Genomic DNA, 24,065 nt, shown 5'->3' on the forward strand with positions numbered 1-24,065 from the left:
CACAACAACAACAACAACAACAACACAAATCCCTCTAAAAAGCTCCTTGATCAGCACTTTATCTGTGAAACATAGTTATGTATGAATAGGCATTGTTTTGGCTGTACGGGGTCGAATTCAGCAGTTCAAACGCTAAATTATGGAGTTTTCTTATTTATGAGCTGGGTATCTAGAAAAATAATGGCTCATATCATTACAATCTGTAGCTGTATTATCTTCTTTTCCATCCTTTTTTTTGTTTTAAATTATTTTCCTTTTTAACGATTTTTAATTTCTTATTTATTTCAGACAAAGCCTACTTTCTCTCGAGAAGCACTGTGGTTTGATATTTTTCCACCTGAAAGTGCAATCTTCCTTCTTTACCTTCTTTTTTCCCCTCCCATATCACCGCCTTTTAGGCGTCGCTATGGGAGAAAAACGGGACCACGAGTTCCATCGGAAAGTATTTAATATCTATTATTATCTTATACATTTAACACATTTTTTTTTTTTTTGGGGTAACTTATTATTATTATTATTATTGTCATTATTTTTCATTATTAGTTATTTAATTTAAAGATGTTTTGGCAATAAAAATGGGCTGTTGTGACGTTTACTGGATGTGCCTGCTTATCGGGGTGGGGGGGGGGGAGCCATGCTTGCCAACAGTGTGTGTGTGTGTGTGTGTGTGTGTTCTTGTACTTGTGGCATACTGAGGACCGGTGAGTGGTTTTTAACCAACAAAGTGAGGTCATTTTTACAAAGTGGGGACATTTTGACCGGTCCTCGCCTTGTTTTCATTGAAATCACTTCCTTAGATTGTAAACATGCTATAATGTGTTTTTTAACAGAGGTCATCAATTTGGTACAAAAACCCGGTTCCACCTGCAGACATTTTATGGTACTGCACCCAGTAGTTTTTTTTAAAGTTGTCATTCATGAAGTAGATATTTGTAATTGTGTTGATTTACAAAGTGGAAATGCTCGTCTTCAGTATGCGGCAAGTACAAGAGAGTGTGTGTGTGTGCGTGTATGCGTGTGCACAGTGCTTCCATTTAAGCTTTGGGAATGAAAACTGTGGAAAAATCTCCCTAATCACTGAAAACTAAATTATGGGTCTCTTGTATTTGCTGCCTGTAATGTAACGGTAGAAAAAAAATGACACTAATATTTTCTAACTAATTAATTTATGTAGGTGTCGACACAAATGAATTCTAATCGCTGACAAATTGAATATTTTATTAAAGAGAACAAACGAAAACGAGTCATTTTCCAATCGCGGGGGGCGACATTTGTAATATATATGAATTATAAGAGGGGAAATGTATATGTATGAAGGTAATTGCTAATCTGAAGTATTTTTCATAGGTAGCGGTTTTATGGGCGGGGCGGGGTTAGATATTTTAGCGAAAATGCCACTAAAATAAAACAACAAACGAGTAAAATTGCAAAGAATCAATTTGATTGTACGCTTGAATCTTTTTGGAAGTCTGTGACTTGGGTTACAACATGTTTATAAATGTGTGGGGGGGGTTTTGTGGATTAAAAACTGCATATATTATACAGATTTTTTATCGCTCGCGCAAACTCAAGCCCCCCCTCGTCCCCCCCCCCCTCCCTCCTCTCCCCCGACAGCTTATTCCGACATTTCATGGTGGTTGAGGGACACTATAGAGAGAGACTTTATGTACATATCTCACACATCTTTCTACAACTCGTTCAACAGCCTTTTCTGGACCCTTTAGAAAACTTATGCATGCAGGTCCTTGTTTGTTAAGACGAAGAAAAAAACAACAACCTTGTTCTAATTAATTGTATACTTTTGAAAAAGTGCAGCCTGCACATGGGAAATGTATTATTTGTTTTGCCTTTTTTTTTTTTTTGATGATTACTTTGACGTCCATCCAATGTTATTATTATTATTATTATTATTATTATGTTCTCATGCCATGAAGACGGCACTGATTTCTCTTGTATAAAAAAACATCGATTCTCATGAAGAAATTTGCAACAGTGAGTGTTTTATCAATGTAATGTATTACAGTACGGCTTTTTTTATTTTATTTTATTTTTTTGCTTTTTTTCTCTCATTTCATTTTTCGGAAAAGAAAAAAACCACGTGTCTTACTTTTTATTTTATTTTTTTGCCTTTTTTTGTTGTACATATTTCTGCTTGAATGGTTCCTGCAGAGCAAACAAAGCTGCTTTATTTTTTACATATTCACACTTTAACCCACTGTTTTAAAGACAGTTTCTTTCATCTAAGCCGTTTTGACAGCCTGTCCCTCCAAATCATAATAAAAAAAACAACATTTTCTAAAGAACTTCTTTGTACTTTGTCATATTTGTTGTCTACTGATACCGATATTAGTCCCATACAGTCATTTTTAGACCATTTCTGAATGATTGAAAGTCGTGGAAATCTGCAGTTTTGTTCGACCAGGAAAAGTCTTATTACAGCCTTTGGGTCTTTAATCGTATGTTATGCGACGACCCAGTAACCTAAATCAGTACTGTCTTTATCATTAGCAGCAGAAAACTATAAAGTAAAGTTAATTCTATCGTTAAATAATGGCGATCCTGCTGCCAGTATTTCTAGCAGAGGTGGTAAGGCAGTGGAAATGTCACACTGGCTAAATTTGAGCTATAGCTTGGATCGTTTAACATCTTTGAGGCATTAAAAACATCGTTTATGTTGTTCTTTTATTGTTCTGCTAAGAAATGAAACGTAGTTTGAAGTAGTTGCTTGTCTTATATTTTTTACTGTACAGACTCACTGGTCTGAAACACCCCATACCATTGTCTTCTCTATAAAAACTAAAGACAATATACAGTTCACATAGAAACGGACCTTTGTTTTTCTACGTCTTCTCTGTGTAACCACTGGAATTCATCTATGGTTTCTGGTCGCCATGGTTAAAAGACAAAACAGCCATGCTCTCTCTCCCCTCTACTGTAGGTGATGTCATGCTGCGAGAACTCCTGACGACCACCACCACAGCAACAACATATGGCTGGAGATTCCAGACGAGGAGGGAATGTCACACCCGTGTGCCCGAGTGCACACGGAAGAAAAACTCAGTCGTTCGTCCGGACAAAAAGCCTCGAAGCGGATGTTTGTAGGATTTTGTGGTTTTCTCTTTAATACAAGAAAACACATTCCTGACTGCAGCCTCTTTGGAGGTCCAGTCCCTTTGGTGTTTCATTTCAAATAATAGTGTGTTTTACATTTTAAAACTGTGACTCAATGCACAACAGAGAGACCAATCAACCACATAACATGTTCCTGAAACTGAACAGAAACTCCTAACCCAAAACCAAAGTCTAAACATGGGGAACTCTCGCCACCCTGTGGCTGAATTAAGAACTACAACAAGCATCTTTGAGATGCACATGCATTTTTTTATTAACATGTCATTTCATTTTGACAGCTGGGGAATAACGTGCCGCATGCGTCTAAGAACTGCGGCTTATGCGGAGGATCCAGTCCATGAAGGACGAGACCCTGGTGAAGACGGTGGGCTTGGAGACCTGGTTGCAGTAACCGGACGGACCATAGCTGACCACGCCGTGGACTCTCCAGGCTCCGTCGGTGAAGCAGTTCAGGGGTCCACCAGAGTCACCCTGAGACACACGAGAAGCAAGGTTATTAGCTTTTAGTTCTTTCAACAAATGATTTAGTTGTTTTAGTTTAGTTTTTATTTAGTTTTAGTCTTAAAAAAAAAGGACGAAAGAATATGTGAGACCAAACATGGATGATCAAATCCTTTAATTTCATTCTTTAACCTTTAACACCTGCAGGTAAATCAAAAGTAAAACTTCTAATGGTCTGTATTCCAGAATGAATTTCAGTTCAGTTTCGTTTTAGTGTGTTTTGATGTGTTCATTGGCTGCATCAATGGCCAAAATCGACGCAAAAATTCAAAAAGGCCCACTTCCTGTTGAGTTGAGGCCATGGTTACGGTCGACTTTTTTGTTCGTCTCGTTCTATAACACCTTCCCACCAAGTTTCGGGAAATTCTGTGGAACTCATAGGGCACTTCCTGTTTTGTGGAAAACTTTTTTTTAGAAATTCGCCAAAACGGCGAGGGTTACTGTGGTCATTTCGAAGATTTTTATCCAACAAATTTCAACTGATTCTTAATATTTCTTTGGCTTATTGTCAAGGAGAAAGAAGAAGAAGAACTCCTTCAGTTTCAATTTGACAACGTCAAAGTCACTTCCTGCTAAGAAAATAAAAGCCCTGCGCCGAGCTCTCATTCTGATGCGATTACCTGGCAACCTGAGATGACTCCATCCCCTCCAGCACACACCATGCTCCTCAGGGCGATGTTGCCCCACCACTCGGGCGTGGAGCAGACTTTATGCTCCACCACTTTGATGGTAGCCTCCTGCATGATGGAAGGAACGCCCCCCGAGTCTGTGTGACGTCAAAATAATCATTAATAATTGCACGTTAATGTGGCAAATCTAAGTGTGTCTTTATGTCTCCTTACAGTCCATGAGTCCCCAGCCGGTGATACGACAGCTGAAATCATGAGGCAGCATCTCTCCATCACCGGGAAGGTCGGCTATGGCCACGTAGCCGTTGTCATAGATGTGTTCGGTCAGTTTCAAGATGGCGATATCATTACTGAGGGGTAACAATACAGAAGAGTGTGAACAAGAGTGTCATGTTTGTTTGTTTTTAACAGCTTGTCTTTTTAAACTGGGACTAAACCTTTACTTTACCCGTTGCCAAGTTGTCCCGTCCAGCCAGGATGGACGAAAATGTTCTCCACGCGCACGAACTGCTCGCTGCCCTCGTACTCGTCCAGGTTGTACTCGCCCACCACCACGCGGTAATGACTCGCATCCACACTGACAGGAACATACACATTAACGCAAGATTAATATTGACTTTTAGATGTTTCGTGGACCAAAATGTGCAACTTAGAGTCTGGGCAAAGTCATGTTAAAGTGCTTGAGCTGCCTTGGTCGGAGGTCTGCGCTCTCCGAGTGCTTTTCTAGTTATAAGATAAGACAAGATAAATCTTTATTCATTCCACATGGGGGCATTTGGAGTGTTACAGCAGCCAACAATGACAACAAGGTAGAAAAGTACACTCTTAGAAATAAAAGTGCCAAGTGGCTGGGGTTCTACCTGGAACCATCTGCTTCTGAAAAACCCTTTCCCGAAGAAAGGGTTTTTCAAGGGTTCTTGGTAACACTAATGGTTCCAGTAAGAACCATTTTGAACCCTTTAAAACCCATTTCCTGATTAAAGGATTTTAAAGGGGTTCTTGGTGGAACCCTCCAAAAGGGTTTCAGATGGAACCTTTATAGAAAGGTTCCACCTGGAGCCAAAAAGGGTTCTCCTACACTCTCCTACAAATAAAAGTACTAAGTAGAACCATATAAGGTGAATAACCTTATATGGTTCTATAAAGGGTTCTCTGGATCAAAATGGTTCTTACTGAAACCATTAGTGTTACCACGAACCCTTGAAAAACCCTTTCCCGAAGAAAGGGTTTTTCAGAAGCAAACGGTTCCAGGTAGAACCTCAAACTGTGTAGAAGAACCCTCTCAGAACCCTTATTTCTAAGAGTGTAGAAATAAGGTAAGGAAATAAAGACTATTAAGGACTGTTAAATACAACAATAGCTTAGCTATACACAGTATATACAGTAAACAGTGCACTCTGTGTTATCATATAAGGTTCTTCGGCTTGTCCTCATAGGAGAACCCTTTTTGGCTCCAGGACGAACCGTTTTATAAAGGTTCCACCTGGAACCCTTTTAAAACCCTTTATTCAGGAAAGGGGTTTTTAAGGGTTCTCTGGATCAAAATGGTTCTTACTGGAACCATTAGTGTTACCAAGAACCCTTGAAAAACCCTTTTTCAGAAGCAAATTCCAGGTAGAACCTCAGCCCTTGTAGAAGAACCCTTTCGGAACCCTTATTTCTAGGAGTGTAGCAATAAGGTAAGAAACTGAAGACTATTAAAGACTGTTAATTCAACACTAGCTTAGCTATACACAGTATGTAGAGTAAACAGTGCACTTGATGTTATAATTTGCAGTTTGTTGTTGTTTTAAATGATAGCACTAATGTTTTTAGTTGTTCTACCTGTTGATACAGTGAGCAGCAGTCATGACGAACTGGCTGGCAATAAGACTGCCTCCACATATGTGGTAAAATGAGTCCTGGTTGCTGGAGTCAAACTGCAGAGAGACCTGAGAGGACGCAGAGATATAACGCACATCAAACCTGAATAGTAGCGTCTATTATTTTTACGAAGAATGACTGCGAAATGAGCTGGTTTTACCTGCCATTTCCAGGTGTTGGGAGCGGCATCGTGACCTCCTATGACTCTGTCATTGTTGACCCTGTGGTTGAAGGGTTCCTCGGCATAAATCAGCCCTGTGGAAACACACGATGCAACCAAACGTCAAGCTACAACAACATCAAGAGCAGGAGTTGAAGAGAAGAAGAAAAAAAACACGTACCGATGCAGGACAGAAGAGGCACGAGCCAAATCATGATTGGAGCGGTCAGGGTTAGACAGCATGTTTGTGCTGGTAACTATTTATATTAGTTTGAGACTGGGACAATTCCAGCACGTATGAGTCAACCATGGAGTCACCTGCCAACATCAACACCTACAATCAACACCAGTGTCATTTCACATCTAAAGTTATTATACAAACTCGTGACATTTTAGATTTATTTTTACACATATACAGCAAAGCTCTCCGTGCATATATATATATATATATATATGTACGATATATGTGTAATTGTGGGGTCAGTATATTCACGCCTATATCAAATTAGGAATAGAGTTTAAAAAACCATTTATCTTATCATAGTGAGAAAAGAGCAGCTGGAAACACACATTTCCTGACAGATAAGTGTCTGGATCCATCGACAGTCTGTGAATACAAGAACATGTTCCACCACCCATACACATCTGAATGATTAAAGGTGCATTATGTAATAACTCATAAAATCCTCCTAATATGTCACAGAGACTCAGGAATAATGTTCATATGACAAACTGAACTCACCAACAACAACAGTACAGACAAAATATTTGCATTAAAAAGAATATTTTGCAGACTGCAAATCATGTTTATGTTTTGAAATCATGTTTTGGCATGTGGCGCCACCTACCGCCGTCTACCAATCGTTGCAGTCAGTAGAGTCTCAGCTGCCGAGCAACCACGGGTTGCCAGTTACGTCTGAAAAACGAAACCTAAAAGACCTCGGTATTTTGAATTTGAATGTAGTAACTGTTTTTGGCCACATTCTTACATATGGCACCTTTAAATATACTCAAAGTATAAAAAGTCTACCTGTTTTATGGTGCGTTGTGACATTATTGCACATACTTTCTCTGGGTTTCTTTCTGTGACAGACTGGAGAAGCCACATCTCTAACACTAGCTGATCAAGTAGGATCTATAACTTGTACAGTTTGTACTTTTATTTTTTATTCCAGTTGTTTCCAACCAAGATGGTTGATGGGAGAAGGAAGATGACAAACCAAAGTTGTATATATTTTTACCAGAGGTGGAGAGTACTGAAATATTCTACTCAAGTAAAAGTATCACTATTGAGTTCTTCTTATTTAGGGTTCTTGGTAACACTAATGGTTCCAGTAAGAACCATTTTGATCCAGACAAGGTCGAGGCTTTTGATCCCAAAAGGTTCTACCTTGAGCCAAAAAGGGTTCTCCTATGAGGACAAGCCGAAGAACCTTATATGGTTCTACTTAGCACTTTTATTTCTAAGAGTGTAGGCGATATAGTAGGTGATGTCATGCCTCGAGAACTCCTGACGACCACCACAACATATGGCTGCAGATTCCAGACAAGCAGGAAAATGTCACACTTCATATAGCTCACATTTGGCCACGATTAAAGAAAAAACTCAGCTCTCGTCTGGACGAAAGCCTCGATGTCTCCAGAACGTTGTGGTTTTCTTGAACACATCAAAACACATTCCTACAAAAGCCTCTTTGGCTGATGGACTTTTCCTTTGTGCGTAAATAAATGTGTTTAAGGGTTTTAAAATCCATCAAATAAAGCAACGTGTTCCTGAAACACTGTCCATCAAAGCTTGATGAGTGCAAATAAGTTGAGGGGGACTTCTGCCACCTTTTGGCAAAATTAAGAACTACAACCAAAACATCTTTCCAGACATTAATAGAAATGTGTGGAAGGAAATTGTAAAAAAATAAATGGTCAAAACGGTGCATGTTTTACCTATGGTTTAGCCAAATCTATGGAATTAGGAATCAATCAATCAATGCAATCGACATGAGGGTGAGTCATGTAAATGTTCTGTTCTACAGGTTGTGATCAAACACTGAAAGAATATCACTCGAAAGCTTTTATATCTTATCATCGTGAGAAAACAGCAGCTGTTATTCATGGACAAACAAGTGTCCAAACAAAATCCATAAAGCCTTGACTTTACTCAACCCCATATTATGAAATCTAAATATAATATGTACAAAAATATGTACAAAAGTGGACTTATTTTTTAGTTTTTCTGCTTCTGTTTTTTCGTGGGTGCTTGTTCTCAGTGGTGAGTGAGCGATTAAAGGTTCAGCCAGGACAGATAAGACGCTGCTTTGGGCCCCGTGACCACTAGAGGGCCCCCAAGCGCAATTAACTCAAAAAAAAGAGAAAAGTTTGGATTGCTGTAGTTGATTCAGTATTTTTCTCCCCATTTTTACCAAAGCTTTTTCACAGTTTTTACATAGTTGTCAGACGTGATTATTTAACTTTATAAACCATTTTTATCACCTTGTTCCGGGTACCTCTGTTGATTTACATTTTTATTGAAGTATCTGTTTGATATTTATTTGTTTATTTTATGTGGGGGTTTTTTTACATTTAAAAGTCGAATCTTTGTATTAAAGGAGTGTATTACAAATATTGTGCACATTTTTAGGTTTTCAGACCTTAATATCTTAATATAATATATATATAACCATTTGGATGTATGTATTGATTCTCTGTGTCGCCAGTAGGGGGAGTTGCTGATTTAAACAAATATTAATTGAAAGATTTTTCTGTAAATTTGCAAATCTGTCAAACAAAAAATTCTCGCATTTAGTTTTACAAGCGTATTTGTGACAGAGTAGAATAAGTAGAATAGCTTTAGTATAGCAGGTGTGTGAATGATCAATAATCATTATTATTGGCAGTAACAGAGGGCCCCAAAATCTAATTTTGCTTAGGGCCCCATGGAGGCTTGGGCCGGCCCTGCTGAATGTACAATGTTAGTTTCCTTTGTTATTAATATTATAAACTAAAAGTAGCTTTTACTATGAGTACATTTTAAACAAGCTACTTTAATACACACATATATATATATATATATATATATATACATATATATATACATATATATATATATATATATATATATATATTTATTTATATATTTGAACTAGAACATTTTTAGACCAGTACTTTTACTTGTACTTAAATAAAATGTAATAAAAAAAATAGTGGTACTTTTACTGGAGTAGAATATTTCAATACTGTGAATGACGTCAACTTTTCATGAATGAAATGACAACCACTGTTGTCCGTTTCCAGGCAACAGCACAGCGTCAAATCGAGTGCAGCCGAATCGTTGTTGTTCTCCTCCAGATCGATTTTTCTGCCATCTTTATTTATTAGTTTGGCCTTAGCCGTGCAGTCAGCAGCGCGCGCCGCCTGCTGCTGCTGCCGCTGCTGTGTCAGCCTGCCCTCGGCTGTTAGCGTTAGCATTTAGCCTGGAGCAGCAGCAGTAGTAGCAGTAGCCGTGTGGCTTCTAACGTAATATGCCTTATAACGCGACTCTACCTCAGTGACATTGAGCTAAGTGCTGGTCAGACGTGACCGTTGAAGGCCATGGGGCTTCCGCAGAGCTCGTTTTTGTCGGACGGTGGAAGTAACAGTGGATATCATGTTCACGGGGTAAGTTGACGCAAGGTTACACGCACACATACACGGCAGCAGCGGAGTGTTCCATTTTTGCTCACTCACATTCTTATGCCTGTGCCAACTTTACTAAACTGTGCGAGCAGCCGAGCTATGTTTATTTGAGAAGAAGCAAGTGTAGCAGGTTGTTAATAAGTGACAGGCTGTAATTGTAATTCCATATAATTGTAGTCGCACGGTATAATGACCGTGGTTTCGCAGTGTCCGCCCATGATGAGGTGGCGTTTGGAACACACCCAAGTTACCGCGGTGTCGCTGGAACAACAACTGCTCTGTTTACATCGCTCAAAAAAACACGGTTTGATACTAGCATCGATCATGGGTACATGTTAGCCTCATTATTAAAAAGAGGAAGCACCTGCTGCTGTAAAAAAATACTGTATTGCAGGAATGATAACCTGACAGCTGCAGTTCCATAAGTCGACACATGGGGGCGACTGTAACTAGGGTATTCTTTATGCTAGTGTTTCTCAAACTTTTTTATTATTATTATGGACACCCACATTTTTTAAACGTGATAGAATACGTACGATTATTCATCATAATCGATTCCTTTCCTCGATTAATCGCTTGGTCCTTCTCAAACGTGGATATGATGATGTTCTCAAATGTCTTGTTTTGTCCACGTAACGAAAAAAAATTCACATTTAAGAAGCTGACAAATCAGAAAACTTAGAGAATATTGGCATAAAGTTTCTGACTATTTTTGCTGCCATTTCCTGTCCGTTATTTTCAATAGAACAATCCATGAGGAATGATTGACAGATGAATTATAACTTTCTTTCAGATTCAGAAGGACTCGCCTGCTCTGAAGGCCGGTCTGGAGCCGTTCTTTGACTTCATCCTCTCCATAGGAAACACCCGACTGGTAAGTAGACATCTCTGATTCTGAATATAAGACGAGTCGCTTTAATTAACAAGTCCCCAGGCCAAATACTAAAAATATTCCTTGGATTTATCTGGATGGGATTTGAATTTCGTGAAGTGAATTGTGAGTCAACGGCTGTCCTATTAACTTCTTTCAGACGGTTTAAATGTGTATTGCAGTGACAGGGATGTGGTAAATGTGTTTTAGAATGTTATTCTGTGTGTGCACAAACCAAACAACTAATGACAATGACAACAAACTGTTCTTCTCCTTATTATAAGATTTAAACATCAGGCTTTTATTATCGCCTCAAGAGCTAAAGGTGGCCACATGATCCGCTGCCATAATCTCATTTTAATGTTATTCGGTTTGACAATATCTGTGCTCTCTCTCTCTCTCTGTTCCCTCCAGAATAAAGAGAGTGACTTGCTCAAAGACCTTCTAAAGGCCAACGTCGAAAAAGAGGTCAGACTCGAAGTGTACAACTCGAAGACACAGCGGGTACGGGAACTGGAGGTGACGCCCAGTAACATGTGGGGTGGTCAGGGTCTGCTCGGGGCCAGCGTCCGCTTCTGCAACTTCGAAGGAGCCAATGAGAACGTGTGGCACGTCCTGGTGAGTCAAATCTGTTATTTCTTTGTTTAATCTTTCATCTGTTGACATTTTGCTGACCTTATTGCAATAGAAACATGTTTTTCTGTGAGGTAATAAGCAGCACAATTTGGTTTAGTTAGTTTGAAGGTGAAAGAGTGGCAAGTTTCCAAACTAAAGCTGCGTCAATTTCATAAAAAGGTTGCATTATACTCTTATTAATAGGTGGTTAGTACCATTTAATTTGCCTGTAAGGGCTGGGCCACACTTACCATGTACCTCAGATAGCTGATTAGCATCCCCACACGTGCATACAAGCCCGCAGTTTGGTTCATACTTCCTAAAAAGGGTCACCATCAATCTATTCCAGCAAAATTTCCTCGCATAGCTGCCATAGTTACTGTACCTGATCTATTTATTTTCAATAAAATGTCCTCATAATATTCTTTTCCCATTTAGGATCTAGAGCCTAATTCTCCTGCAGCGCTGGCCGGCCTTATTGCACACGACGACTTCATTGTGGGAGCCGACCAGGTGTTACAAGATGTACGTATTTTCCTCCTCTGTCTCGACATAAAATCGATATTTAAAGACATCCCCCCCCCCCCCCCCCCCGAACAAATTGTATTACAACGTTTCAAATTAAATTTTGTAACCCATATGCAGTCGGAAGATTTCTTCTCCATGATTGAGGCCAGCGAGGGGAAGCCACTGAAGCTGCTGGTGTACAACACAAACACGGATCAATGCAGAGAGGTTGTGGTCACTCCCAACGGAGCGTGGGGAGGAGAAGGAAGGTAGGCGTTTGGTAAATAATGAATCATAATTTATCGCATTTGTGTCGCTTTCATAGACACGCAATAAACATACATCATAACCAACGCCGCGTTTGTGTTACATCGCAGCTTAGGCTGTGGCATCGGCTTTGGATATTTGCACAGGATCCCAACTCGTCCACTTCAACCTAACAACCAGAACAAAAGGCTTTTGGAGTCCACAGTCTCTGTCGGCATTGAAGAGCGCGTTACAAGTGACAACACTGAGGTACACGTGATCATATCATTCTTTGTCTCATGTATTTAACTTATTCTTTCGGTGAAGTAAACACAGATTCTCTCTCTCTCTCTCTCTTTTAGGTGCCTGAAAGTGTCCCTCCCAGCGTTAGCAACGCAGGCTTGATTAACAATGAAGTGCAGGAAATGTTGCTGACCTCACCCACACAACCACCTGTTGACCTAAGTAATCAAATTTCCACAAAGCACAAATTTACTTAGCGTCAGCGTCTGACGTACGTATGTATGTCCCTCACTAAACAATCGCCGTTTTTTGTGCAAATTGCAGATATTACCGACCTCCCTGAAGCGGTGACTCCAGACTTACCGGCCATGGTTTCCAACATGGACATAAGCCAGAGCTCCATGTTTAATAATTACGACTCTGGCGATCGGTCTATTTTGGGTGAGTACCTCGTAACGACCTAGATAAGTGATTGACATGTGCAGCCAGTGCAGATTGGGCTGCTGAATCAAATTTGTTTTCTGTAGTCAAATAATGTAAATAATGACATTTATTACGCCAACACAGCTTAAAATTGCACCTAGCTGGCATTATTACTAATCTGTGACTGGCGCTCGGATGACAGAGGTTCATTTTTGCAATTTGTTTAGCCTATGGTTGACTTACAGTACGTACTGCGCTGTTGTTGGTTGCAATTTACAGAAAACCTCTTTCACTTATGTGTGGTTATATGATGCAGATATGAAGCTCTGGATGTGTTTTTCTATTGCATGTGTTATGATTTTACGAGTTTGGGCTGGTTTTTATTGGATTGGGCGGGTTCTAAGATGTAATTGGGCTGGAAACTGTCAGTCTGATCTGGCAACGCTGTGTGCAGCTAGATTAAAGCTCCCATAGACGGGAAGTTCCAATTAATGCTGTTTTTAGGTGTGTATCTGCGCCATTACCTCGTTTATGAAGCCCTGAAGTTTGGAATCAAACAGATCAGCCACTGCTGAGAACGCTGGGTTTTATTGTATTCTCGGTCTCTGCGAGCGCTCTGAAAAAGCTAGGAATCGTGACGTAAGGATCCGTTGTAGAGGTGTTTCGCTTGCGACAGCTGACGTGCTAATGACGTCACTTCCAGGTACCTGGCCAATCACAAGACAGTTGGGAAAGCTCTCGTTGGCTGGCCAATCACAACACAGTCTGTCTTCCGGGATTGCGATTTCAGTCTCAAACAGCACGGCTGAAGAGAGCTTCAGTGAGGAGAGATTTCGATCGGCTCGTTTGCAGCAACTAGGAGGTTTTTGACAATAAAAACAAGTTAATGTATGTAAGTAGACCTCCATAACTAACATATATGTGCGATAGGACCACTCTATGGGAGCTTTAAGCAATCAAACGTCTTTCGTGGTTGCTCATTTGTGTTTTCAGTCAAACTCCGACCTGTTTGCAGCCGTCTCACTTTGTCTGTCTTGACGTAAAACAAATCACTTCCTGTGCTTGCGTGGGAATGTCATGTCGTCATTTGACAATAGTTTGAAAGTAACGCACACTTTCCTTTCTTACAGATACCTCATCATTCCTAATACCTCCATCTCCAGAGGCGCAGGAAGCGGAATCCGAACCCGTGCCGGAGCCCGCCGTTGAGCCTGCAGACGACGGCGGCGGCGGCGGCGACAACCCCGTCGTCCTTGACAACGACGGCGGCGGTGACAACCCCGTCGTCCTTGACGTCGCCGTAGAAAGCCTGTGTGACACAAATCCAAACCCAGGTATGCAAGATACTGTCTCTGTGCCGTCACTCTCCGTCAGTATCATGGAGGAGGAGGAGATGACAGAGGCTGCTGCTGCTGCTACAGACAATTAAAGACCTTTCATCTCAGTATACATAGAAGATTTCGAGCACACCATTATATACGGAAAACAAAAAAAAAGCTTCCTCGCGTGATTGTAAGTTGCTTCACTGGAAATTATTTTTTGATTCACAAGAGTTTATTTATAACCAAGTGCCACTGCTGCATGCTGAATTGCACATTTAGGGAAGACGCGCTGGAGTCGATAGCTATAACAATTAGGAATGTATAATTTAGACTTTAGTGTGTGTGTGTGTGTGTGTGGAGGGTGTGTGTGTGTGTGTGTGTGTGTGTGTGTGGACATTGAGCTGAATGAAGCCTTAGTTGAGTCGTCACTGTTAAAAGTCACCACAGTTTGCACTTAAAAAAAGCTGGCAAAGATTACAATTTTAAAATGTGGGTATTTTCAGTTTTTTGGGGATTAATTTTGATCGGGGTGCACGTTAAACAAAAAAAAATATGATTTTAATCTCAGGCATCAACCATTGAAAGCCTTTTTGTCTCATGTTTGAATCGGTGTGAATGACGGCGCGTGTGATGCAGCTCTTTGATTGACTCGTAGATTTTAAAGAAGCAAAGATTGTTTATGATTTTTATGGATGGGTGTAAATATTTAAATATTTATTATTAAAAAAAAGAAAAAAGATGAACCTGCATCTGTTCGTTGTCTTTATTCTAGGAGTGACGCCCTGCGTCTCTGCAGTAAAGTAGTAAAAATCAGTCATTTTGAGGCAGAAACGGAATGAAAAACAGTTGTAATTGACCTTCATGGGCATTTGAATGTGAAAACAATAGACTTTTGTGGACAATAATCTGTTTAATATGAGCAACATGAAAGGAAATAATCCTCCAGACACAAAGTAAGAACTGCACTGTGACATTTGATCTACTTGTCATGGCTCTTTTTTGAATATTTCTGGTGAAAAAAAAGGTCTAAATCAGCGTAAACATGGTTCAGACAGCAGGTGTCAGCAAACTCTTCTTTATAGATTCCAACTTGAAAACCCATTGCAGCCTAAAAAGAAAAAAAAAGAAGCAGATTAGGTCTCCTTTATCATATTTTCAGGGATTTAATGGAGACGTGAAATGTTTCGCAAAAAAGAAAATCACATTTCCTCTGTGGCCTTTTCACTACAAATCACTGGAGTTTATCCATCAGAGTGGGAGTCGTTTCCATTAGCAGAGGGAAGTGTAAATAACACTGATGAATCCTTTCATTGATATAATCTAGCGCTGCGTTTTAAGACACTGGAAATATCGTATTTCCAGAGCTGGCCACAACAAAGCGTAAGCAATGCGACTTAGACTCTTCATTTGACCGATGTGGCTACGAATATGAAGCATTTAATCAGACACTTTACATCAGATTACACGATGTCGATGAGACCCAGAAAAATAAAAAAAGGAAAGAAAAACTACGAATGGAGAAGCAGTAGCAGAACGGGGGGGGGGGGGGCTATGCCTCAATTATTTACCAGGCCACTCTTCAGATGGAGGAAGGCGGGGGATGGGAAAACACGAGAGGATGGATTTGTCTTTATCCAGCAGAGAGTGAGGGGTACACTTAAGGACACCTCTCCACTGACACACCTGTGTGTACCTGTCTGTGTTATACATTTAATATGTTTTATTAAATCCACATCTATTCAGTCGCTGCCAGAGAACCTCGGGGCGTAAATATGCTGTTTCAGAGCCTCCGTGTTCCAGTCACAGCATCACAGCGTTTTTAAGAAGCAGCCGCCCCCCCCGAGGCAAAAGCCAGGGGATTCACCTCTGACGGAAACATGCCCTGTCTTCATTTTCAATTTTTTCCCTCCCTTTACCGTGACCATTTTCAAAGGACACTGTGACGCAGCTGAACCCTCCTGTCAGCCTGGCTTTACGTCAAAAAAAAACCCCGGAGAAAGAGAGAGAGAGGAAGGCAGAGGCTTCGGTTCACAGGCGCCAGCATAGTGAACCCTGTGCTTCAGCCTGTCGCTGCAGCATGACAAATCGTGGAATAGAATAAGTGCGAGGAAAGAGAGAAGGGGAGGCGTGCGATGGAATGAATGAATGGGTAGTCGGGGGGGGGGGAGAGAAAAAAAGCGGAAGTGTTGAGTTGGGATGGTGCCCGTTTGACTCCTTTGGGGGGAGGAAAAAAGATAGGGTTGGCATATGTGGATGCTCAAGTGAGAGGAAGTTAAATATAGCTGCACATTTCTGTTTGCCTGTACGTGTGAACGTAAATCCCTCTCACACCCCAAAGTCTTCTACTTTGTGTGTTTTTGTGTCACCATCCCGCCTAAGTTGGCCTATATTTGGAGCCGCATTTGCATGCGAGCGTTCTGCAGTGAGTGGAATTATGTCAGAGAAGTGTCCGCCTGCCTGCCTGTGTCAGACAACCGCTAATAAACAGCCCATAATTGCAATGAAAGAGCTCTGCCCACACTGAGGGAAACCTGAACTTTATTAGAAAAATACGCTTTTTATCTCCTCATTAACAGGGGTTTTAAAGGGTTCTCTGGATCAAAATGGTTCTTACTGGAACCATTAGTGTTACCAAGAACCTTGAAACTTGAAACTTGAAAGAGTGTAGGTAGATCAGGCATCCACTTTCCAGACTACACTCTTAGAAATAAGGGTTCCAAAAGGGCTGTGGTTGTACCTGGAACTATTTGCTTCTGAAAAGCCCTTTCGCAAAGAAAGGGTTTTTCAAGGGTTCTTGACTCTTGACTTTCGGAGGGTTCCACCTGGAACCCTTTTGGAGGGTTCCACCAAGAACCCTTTTGGAGGGTTCCACCAAGAACCCTTTTAAAATCCTTTAATCAGGAAAGGGGTTTTTAAGGGTTCAAAATGGTTCTTACTGGAACCATTAGTGTCATCAAGAACCCTTGAAAAACCCTTTCTTCGGGAAAGGGTTTTTCAGAAGCAGATGCTTCCAGGTAGAACCTCAGCCCTTGTAGAAGGACCCTTTTGGAACCCTTATTTCTAAGAGTGTAGTCTGGAAAGTGGATGCCTGATCTACCTACACTAAAATGCGTGGTAACACTTTAGATTAGGGAACACATTATTCACCATTAACTAGGTGCTTACTAACATGCATATAAGTCACATACTAGCCCTTTATTAGTAAATATTAAGCACATATTAACACCTTATGTAGGAAAAATCTTAATTCATGTCGTAATAGAGGTAGAATAAGGTTACGTAGAATAACGTGTGAATATGTGCTTAATGATTACTAATAAAGGGCTTGTATTCTACTTATATATGTATATATATATATATATACATATATATAATGTATGTAAACAAATGCCACTTTATTACCCTGTTTTATCTGGGATCTTTGTGACCTCTCGCTCTTTAAGTGAGCCGTATAACCTTCTCTGCTGTCCGGGTTGACAACAGCAGCAGGAGATGGAGGTGACTCGGACGATGCAGCGGCCGGTGCAGAGATGCAAATTTTTTTGCGCACTTTATTTCCAATTCTAAACGGCCTCACAAGACGGCACACATTGTCCCACAGTGTCCAGATGACCCTGGCTGAAAGTCGAGCGTGCGACCATCTGCTCCTGTCGCTCCTCCTCCTCCTCTGCAGAGTTTTCTGCTTCTTTGAGGCATCTTTTTGTCAGTTTTTATAAAGTTTTACCTGCCAGTTTTCTTACATTTTGTGTCTGGCTGGCGAGGAAGCCCCCCTTTTTTTTTTTGTGGTGAGAAGCCAGGGATAAAGTTTTGGCTTAGTCTCCCAGGATGGATGAGACTGGATAGAGAAACATGACTCAGCACTGATCCCCGATGTTTTCCCTGCTTCTGGGACTTGTTTCTCAGTTATCGTGCACTAAATAACACAGAAATCATGAGATGCATGAACTTGTTTTGCAACCCCCCCCCCCCGGAGTCATAAAATTACTGGCTGTTTTTTTTTGCAGGAAAATCCATCATCTTAACTCGCTCGACTCTTGTTTCCAATGGTAGCTCCTTCAGTCAGGTGTGTGTGTGTCTCAGCTCCATTTTCATCCACCCTGGAGCTTGAAGACGTGCGTTTCCTGCAGGGTATGAGCCTGTGATAGCTTATCACACACAGCAAAATGGAGGCCACTGTCGTCGTCTTATTCTTATAGCACCACAGAGACGCACAGAGAGAGAGAGGGGGGGGATTAGAGGAAGCAGTGACGCAAGGTAGACGAATGTAAAATGTGGCAAAAAATGAGCCTGGCGAGCTGCTAAATCACCTCATTTATAATGCGAAGTGAACGCTCACTAGTTCCAGGTCTGCTTCAAATAGGGCTTTGTTCCAATTTTGAGGGAAACGGATGATCAGTGAAGGCGTATGAGCGAACGCCAGAGTGATTGACAGCTGGTGTTGGAGCCACTTTGTAGGTGATGTTTGCCTAACCATTCTGGGAGCTTCATACAGAATTAGGAATCTGGAAATGTGTCATTTTTTAAAGGGACAATGTGTAGTATTTATGGGTTTATATAACCCAAAATCCACTTTTTTATACATATTATGTGCTCCTGCATTGTCTAGTCGCTGTATAATAGTTTGTGTTTCATTTTCGTAGTGTTTCAAAAAGTCATGTAAAATAATGTGGTCGCGGGCCGCGGTTGCATTGCCACTGTTAGGGAAGGGAGGGGGTGAGCAGAGCAGCAGTTCTTTGTTGTAAATTTCAGCCTCTCCTCTAGATGGCACTATAAACTACTTACTTCACCTTTAAGGCACTTTATGTTAGATTTTTAGTTTCCAACAGTACAGCCAAGACAGAAACGACTGTGTACTACAGATCCAAAATGACTGTAAACGAGAAAAAGAGGGGGTTTTTTTTAGATCAACTTTTTGAAAAACTTTTCTAGTTTCAGCTGTTGTCGTTCTCCATCTTACACTGTCTCTCTTGTGAATGTAATCTCTCGTCGTAGAATTACCAGAATAAACGTGTTAGCGTTAGCCGTTTCCTCCTCCAGTCCACAGAAGAGATGATTTCCTCCACGTCTGTCTTTGTGATTCTTTCACGGGTTCAGTTTCTTTCACAGTCTTTTGATGTTGTAGATATAATATATGACGCATTTCTTTATTTATGAAGCCCAAAATCAAAGTGTTTCTCATCATCGCGACGCAGGTTTCGCAGCCGACGCATTTTAGCTTGAATATTAATTCCGACTTTATTCTCATCTTCGTATAGTGACTTTATTCTCGGCCCCTCGGGGTGTTAAAAAAGCAGAGCTCGTTTCAGAGACGCGCGTGAGTAATGATGGGGAGTGTGTGTGGGTGAGCGATGCCAGCGTGAACGTAATAATCTGAGGCTTGACGTGGTCAGGGTTTCTCTCTGCGTGTGTGTACTCATTATTTTGACAAAAACCTGAGTCCTCAGACGAGAGAGGAGAGGGTGCACCGATGATATTCAGCCAGAGTTGGCGAGGGGAGGCAAAATAAGGGCGTGGAGAATTATGTGCGTGTGTGTGTGCATGAGAGTGTGTGTGGGTGGCGTGAGTGTGTGCTCGAGTGAAAATGTGCTGTTATCAGGTTAGTCCAGATCCACATTCCCCAACAACAGCTGAGATGCACACACACACACACACAGAGCCTCCCCTCGAGAATTTGTTTTTTGTGCTGTGCTTTTGCAGGAAGGGGGGGGGGGTGCATTTATGTATGAGTGTGTTAGTGTGTCTTTACAGCAGAGGGGGAAAGAGTACTTAAATATTCTACTCAAGTAAAAGTACCACTATTTTGTTCAGATTTTACTTGTGTACAAATACAAGTACTGGTCTAAAAATGTGCTCAAGTTAAAGAGTACATTGAGTATTACTCAGTGCTGACAGAATAAAATATTTAAACACATAATGTGTCGGTCAACATGGGTCAAAGGTCACAGACCTACTCAATTACAGTAACACAAGTAATTCACTACTTTCCACCTCTGCTTTAAAGGACTTTTTGAGGAATAAGACCTGGTTTTAGGGCTGCGGTTAGAATTGGATTTTGGTAAGAAGTAAATAAATTACCAATGTTGTATGTATATATATATATATATGTACCGTATGTATGTATATATATATATATATATATATATATATATATATATATATATATATATATATATATATATGTATGTATATATATATATGTAACGTATGTATGTATGTATATTTATATATGTATGTATATATATATATATATGTATGTATGTGTATATATGTATGTATATATATTTTAAATAATATTGTATCTTCTCTCCTGCTGTGTGAAAAAGCTAAATGTTCCTCTGCTTTCGTTTTCATGGCTCTTACTAATGCGTCCTTAAATGAATGAAAATCTGGGCCGGGTATTTTTAATGCAGCTTATTAATTGAGCTGATGTAAACACAGCTCTCTCTCTCTCTCTCTCTCTCTCTCTCTCTCTCTCTCTCTCTCTCTCTCTCTCTCTCTCTCTCTCTCTCTCTCTCTCTCTCTCTCTCTCTCTCGCTCAATGCCCTTTATCATCCATCATAATTGTCGCGATCGTATGAATGGGCAGACTTTGCACCAGAGGCAGGAACACCATGTCCACACATGAAAATGAGGACTTTATTTACCTTGCGTGAGAGGCAAACAGAGGAAAGGCAGGTGGTGCTCGGTCCGGTCCACCGCCTCCTCCTCCTCCTCCTCCTCCTCCTCCTCCTCCTCCTCCTCCTCCTCCTCCTCCTCCTCCACCTGTGACGAAGACGACGGTGTTTGTGATAAATGGGGGGGATCAGATCGCTCAGGTGACTCACTTACGGCCCATCACTTATCAGGGTGGCGGGTGAGTCACCGGTGCTTCTGTCAACACAATTCCATCAAATGCACGCATCTGGACGTGTGTTTGTATATGTGTGTGTGTGATGGAGGGGGTGATGGGCTCCAACCGTGTGTGTGTGTGTGGGAGGTTGTCGTTGTGCTGATGGCAACTTTCCACCCTGATCATCTCGTGTCCTCTTACACAACCACGTTGATGAAGTCTCAAGGCAAATTTCCCCCCTCTGTACATTGTGTTCCCTACATATTGAGGGCTTTATTTACAGCTGTAGTAAAGGGACAGGGAGGTTAATAATTAATGTCTTTGCGTCTTTATTAGTCGTCGTAGTTTCAGGAAAACGAGGCAAACTCAAACTGTAGGTCATGTAAAACGTGTTGCTGTCCAGCAGGCCTTAAAAACATCATCATTTTCAAATCTAAATGGCTGTTTGAGCCACAATCTGACTGAAGAAATCATATCACAATATGAGCTGAAACGGTCATCGTCGACTATTTTGACAATCCGTTTTGAGCTTTTTTTCATGATTAAAATAAGATTTCTGATCGTTTTAGCTTCTTAAATGTGAATATTGTCTTAATTTCTTTGCTCCACATAACAAAGAAATCATTAAAAACTGAATCATTTCGGTTTGTGGACAAACAAGACAACAATTTTTTTTTAAAGGTGCCATATGTAAGATTGTGGCCAAAAACGGTTACTACACTCAAATTCAAAAATACCGAGGTCTTTTAGGTTTGGTTTTCAGACGTAACTGGCAACCCGTGGTTGCTCGGCAGCTGAGACTCTACTGACTGCAATGATTGGTAGACGGCGGTAGGTGGCGCCACATGCCAAAAACATGATTTCAAAACATAAACATGGTTTGCAGTCTGCAAAATATTTTTTTTAATGGGAATATTTTGGCTGTACTGTTGTTGTTGGTGAGTTCAGTTTGTTAGATGAACATTAGGATGAGGAGGATTTTATGGCCATAATGCACCATTTTCTGACATTTTATGGACCAAATATATGAAAATAACCATTAGTTGCAGCTCTAATATGACCCAAATCATTCAGCTCGTCAGCTCACTTCAGCCGTCCAGTGCATAAAAACACGAAGATAATCTGGTTTTTTTGTCATATTTTCGACCTCAATCCATTTTTTGTGTGTCTAATGAAGACCAAGACGGCGTCGCCTAATTGATTTTATTGTCTCTGTCTCCACGGCAACGGCAAATCACCACGAAGGAGATAATTACAGGGCGCAGCACGACGCTCCAGGAATTAATGGAATTGTCACTTTTGTTAGGGTTTGACTTTATCAGTTGATATCTGAGCAGCTAAGTGCACACGGGCGTAGATCGCAAACTAGCAGCTCCTGTCACGGGGGTCAGGAGCTGGATCTGTGTGTTCCTGGAGTGCAGAGACATTTGATTAAAGCGTCTTCCCTCTGCTCTCCCTGTAACACCATATTACTACTCTCTCTTCATGTAGGCGTGACTACAGCAGCCTCAAGTTCTCCAGGCAGCTGCTGATTCTTCTCTCTTCCCCTTTTTTTTTTTTAATCCCCGCTGTCATTTCCTCGAGCCGACATGACATTCACAGCTCATTTAATACAAGCTTCTAAGGCAGTGTTCTATTTAAATTCAGACATCACCGCATGACAATCCAGCCGTGTGGAACACACACTGGACGCAAATCAGATTTCCCTTCCCACGAGTTGATTAGATCAAATCCATTTCCTCCCCAAAATCACGGCGCCCTCTGTGGCCTCGTGCGAACGCGGGAAACAAATTAGAGACGGCATTCCCTCAAAATACGGTGAAAAATGCATATTTTCCACATTGAACCATTGTTACAAGTCCTCCCTTTCTCTGAGCACGGCCCGCTCCCCCAGTCAGAAGCAATCGATTCATGAAAATAAGGGTTAAGTGAGATTGATTCGCGAGTGATGGCTTCTGGGAAATTTGACTTGTTTTAACATATTTCATCTTAGCATGCAGCAGCAGACGTTTTCATTCCAACGTCTTTTAAGATCTATGATCTCTATAAATGAGGTGGTAGATGCTGTTAATTGTAGCGTGATTGGATTAAGTCGCTCTCAGATTGATATATAAGGACATAAAAGGTGAAGATTTCAGCGCTAAACCAAATCAAATGCTTATACACTTGTATACACACACATATATATGAATGAATGTGTAATGAATACATACACATATACATATATAATACACACATATATACGTATACACACATATATATGAATGAATGTGTAATGAATACATACACATATACATATACAGTATAATATACAAATATATACATATACACACATATGCATACATATATACACACATGTATATGATTGAATGTGTAATGAATACATACACATACACATATACATATATACATATATATACATACATATATACACATATATACACACGTGCGTATACATACATATACAAATATATGCATATATACACACATATATATGAATGAATGTGTAATGAATACATACACATATACGTATATAATACACACATATATTCACACTTGTATACATACATATACAAATATATGCATATATACACACATACATATATACAAATATATATGAATGAATGTGTAATGAATACATACACGTATACATATATAATACACACATATATGCATACATATACACACTTATATACACACATACATATATACATACATATACAAATATAAACATATATACATACATATATACACATATATATGAATGCATGTGTAATGTGTAATGAATACATACACATATACATATATAATACACATATATAAACATATATATATACACAAACACATATACATTTAATTTGTTTTAATTTGACTTGTTTTAACATATTTCCTCTTAGCATGCAGCAGACGTTTTCATTCCAACGTCTTGAGGTGGTAGATGCTGTTAATTGCACCATGATTGGATTACGTCGCTCTCAGATTGATGTTCCCGTGTTTTATTGAACATAAAAGCTAAAGATTTCATCGCTAAACCAAATCAAATACATAGAAACCT

General features: G+C 40.3%; 2 protein-coding genes across 2 annotated transcripts; one reads left to right on the plus strand and one right to left on the minus strand.

Annotated features, from left to right (window-relative positions):
* Nucleotides 1-3,435: 3,435 nt before the first annotated feature.
* On the minus strand, nt 3,436-6,500 carry LOC310937283 (elastase-1-like; the record flags this gene model as incomplete). Its single annotated transcript, XM_083901513.1, has 7 exons — nt 3,436-3,603; nt 4,254-4,399; nt 4,476-4,612; nt 4,711-4,839; nt 6,087-6,193; nt 6,286-6,380; nt 6,467-6,500. 7 exons carry the CDS (start codon nt 6,498-6,500, stop codon nt 3,436-3,438), a joined length of 816 nt encoding a protein of 271 aa, XP_083757639.1.
* Nucleotides 6,501-9,732: 3,232 nt separating this feature from the next.
* On the plus strand, nt 9,733-14,906 carry LOC310937643 (Golgi reassembly-stacking protein 1-like). Its single transcript, XM_083901954.1, has 9 exons — nt 9,733-9,936; nt 10,748-10,828; nt 11,240-11,443; nt 11,879-11,965; nt 12,086-12,216; nt 12,325-12,463; nt 12,556-12,658; nt 12,761-12,877; nt 13,990-14,906. The coding sequence occupies exons 1-9, from the start codon at nt 9,871-9,873 to the stop codon at nt 14,286-14,288; spliced, it is 1,227 nt and encodes a 408-aa protein (XP_083758080.1). The 5' UTR covers nt 9,733-9,870; the 3' UTR covers nt 14,289-14,906.
* The last annotated feature ends 9,159 nt before the right edge of the window (nt 14,907-24,065 follow it).

The sequence above is a fragment of the Microchirus variegatus genome (assembly GCF_963457635.1).
Source record: "Microchirus variegatus genome assembly, chromosome: 15".
Lineage (NCBI taxonomy): Eukaryota > Metazoa > Chordata > Actinopteri > Pleuronectiformes > Soleidae > Microchirus > Microchirus variegatus.

Coding starts and splice junctions, on each gene's coding strand:
- LOC310937643 (XM_083901954.1), top strand. CDS start 9,871: ATGGGGCTTCCGCAGAGCTCGTTTTTGTCGGACGGTGGAAGTAACAGT. Junction 11,444..11,878: donor AGAACGTGTGGCACGTCCTG/GTGAGTCAAATC, acceptor TTTCCCATTTAG/GATCTAGAGCCTAATTCTCC. Junction 12,464..12,555: donor TTACAAGTGACAACACTGAG/GTACACGTGATC, acceptor TCTCTCTTTTAG/GTGCCTGAAAGTGTCCCTCC.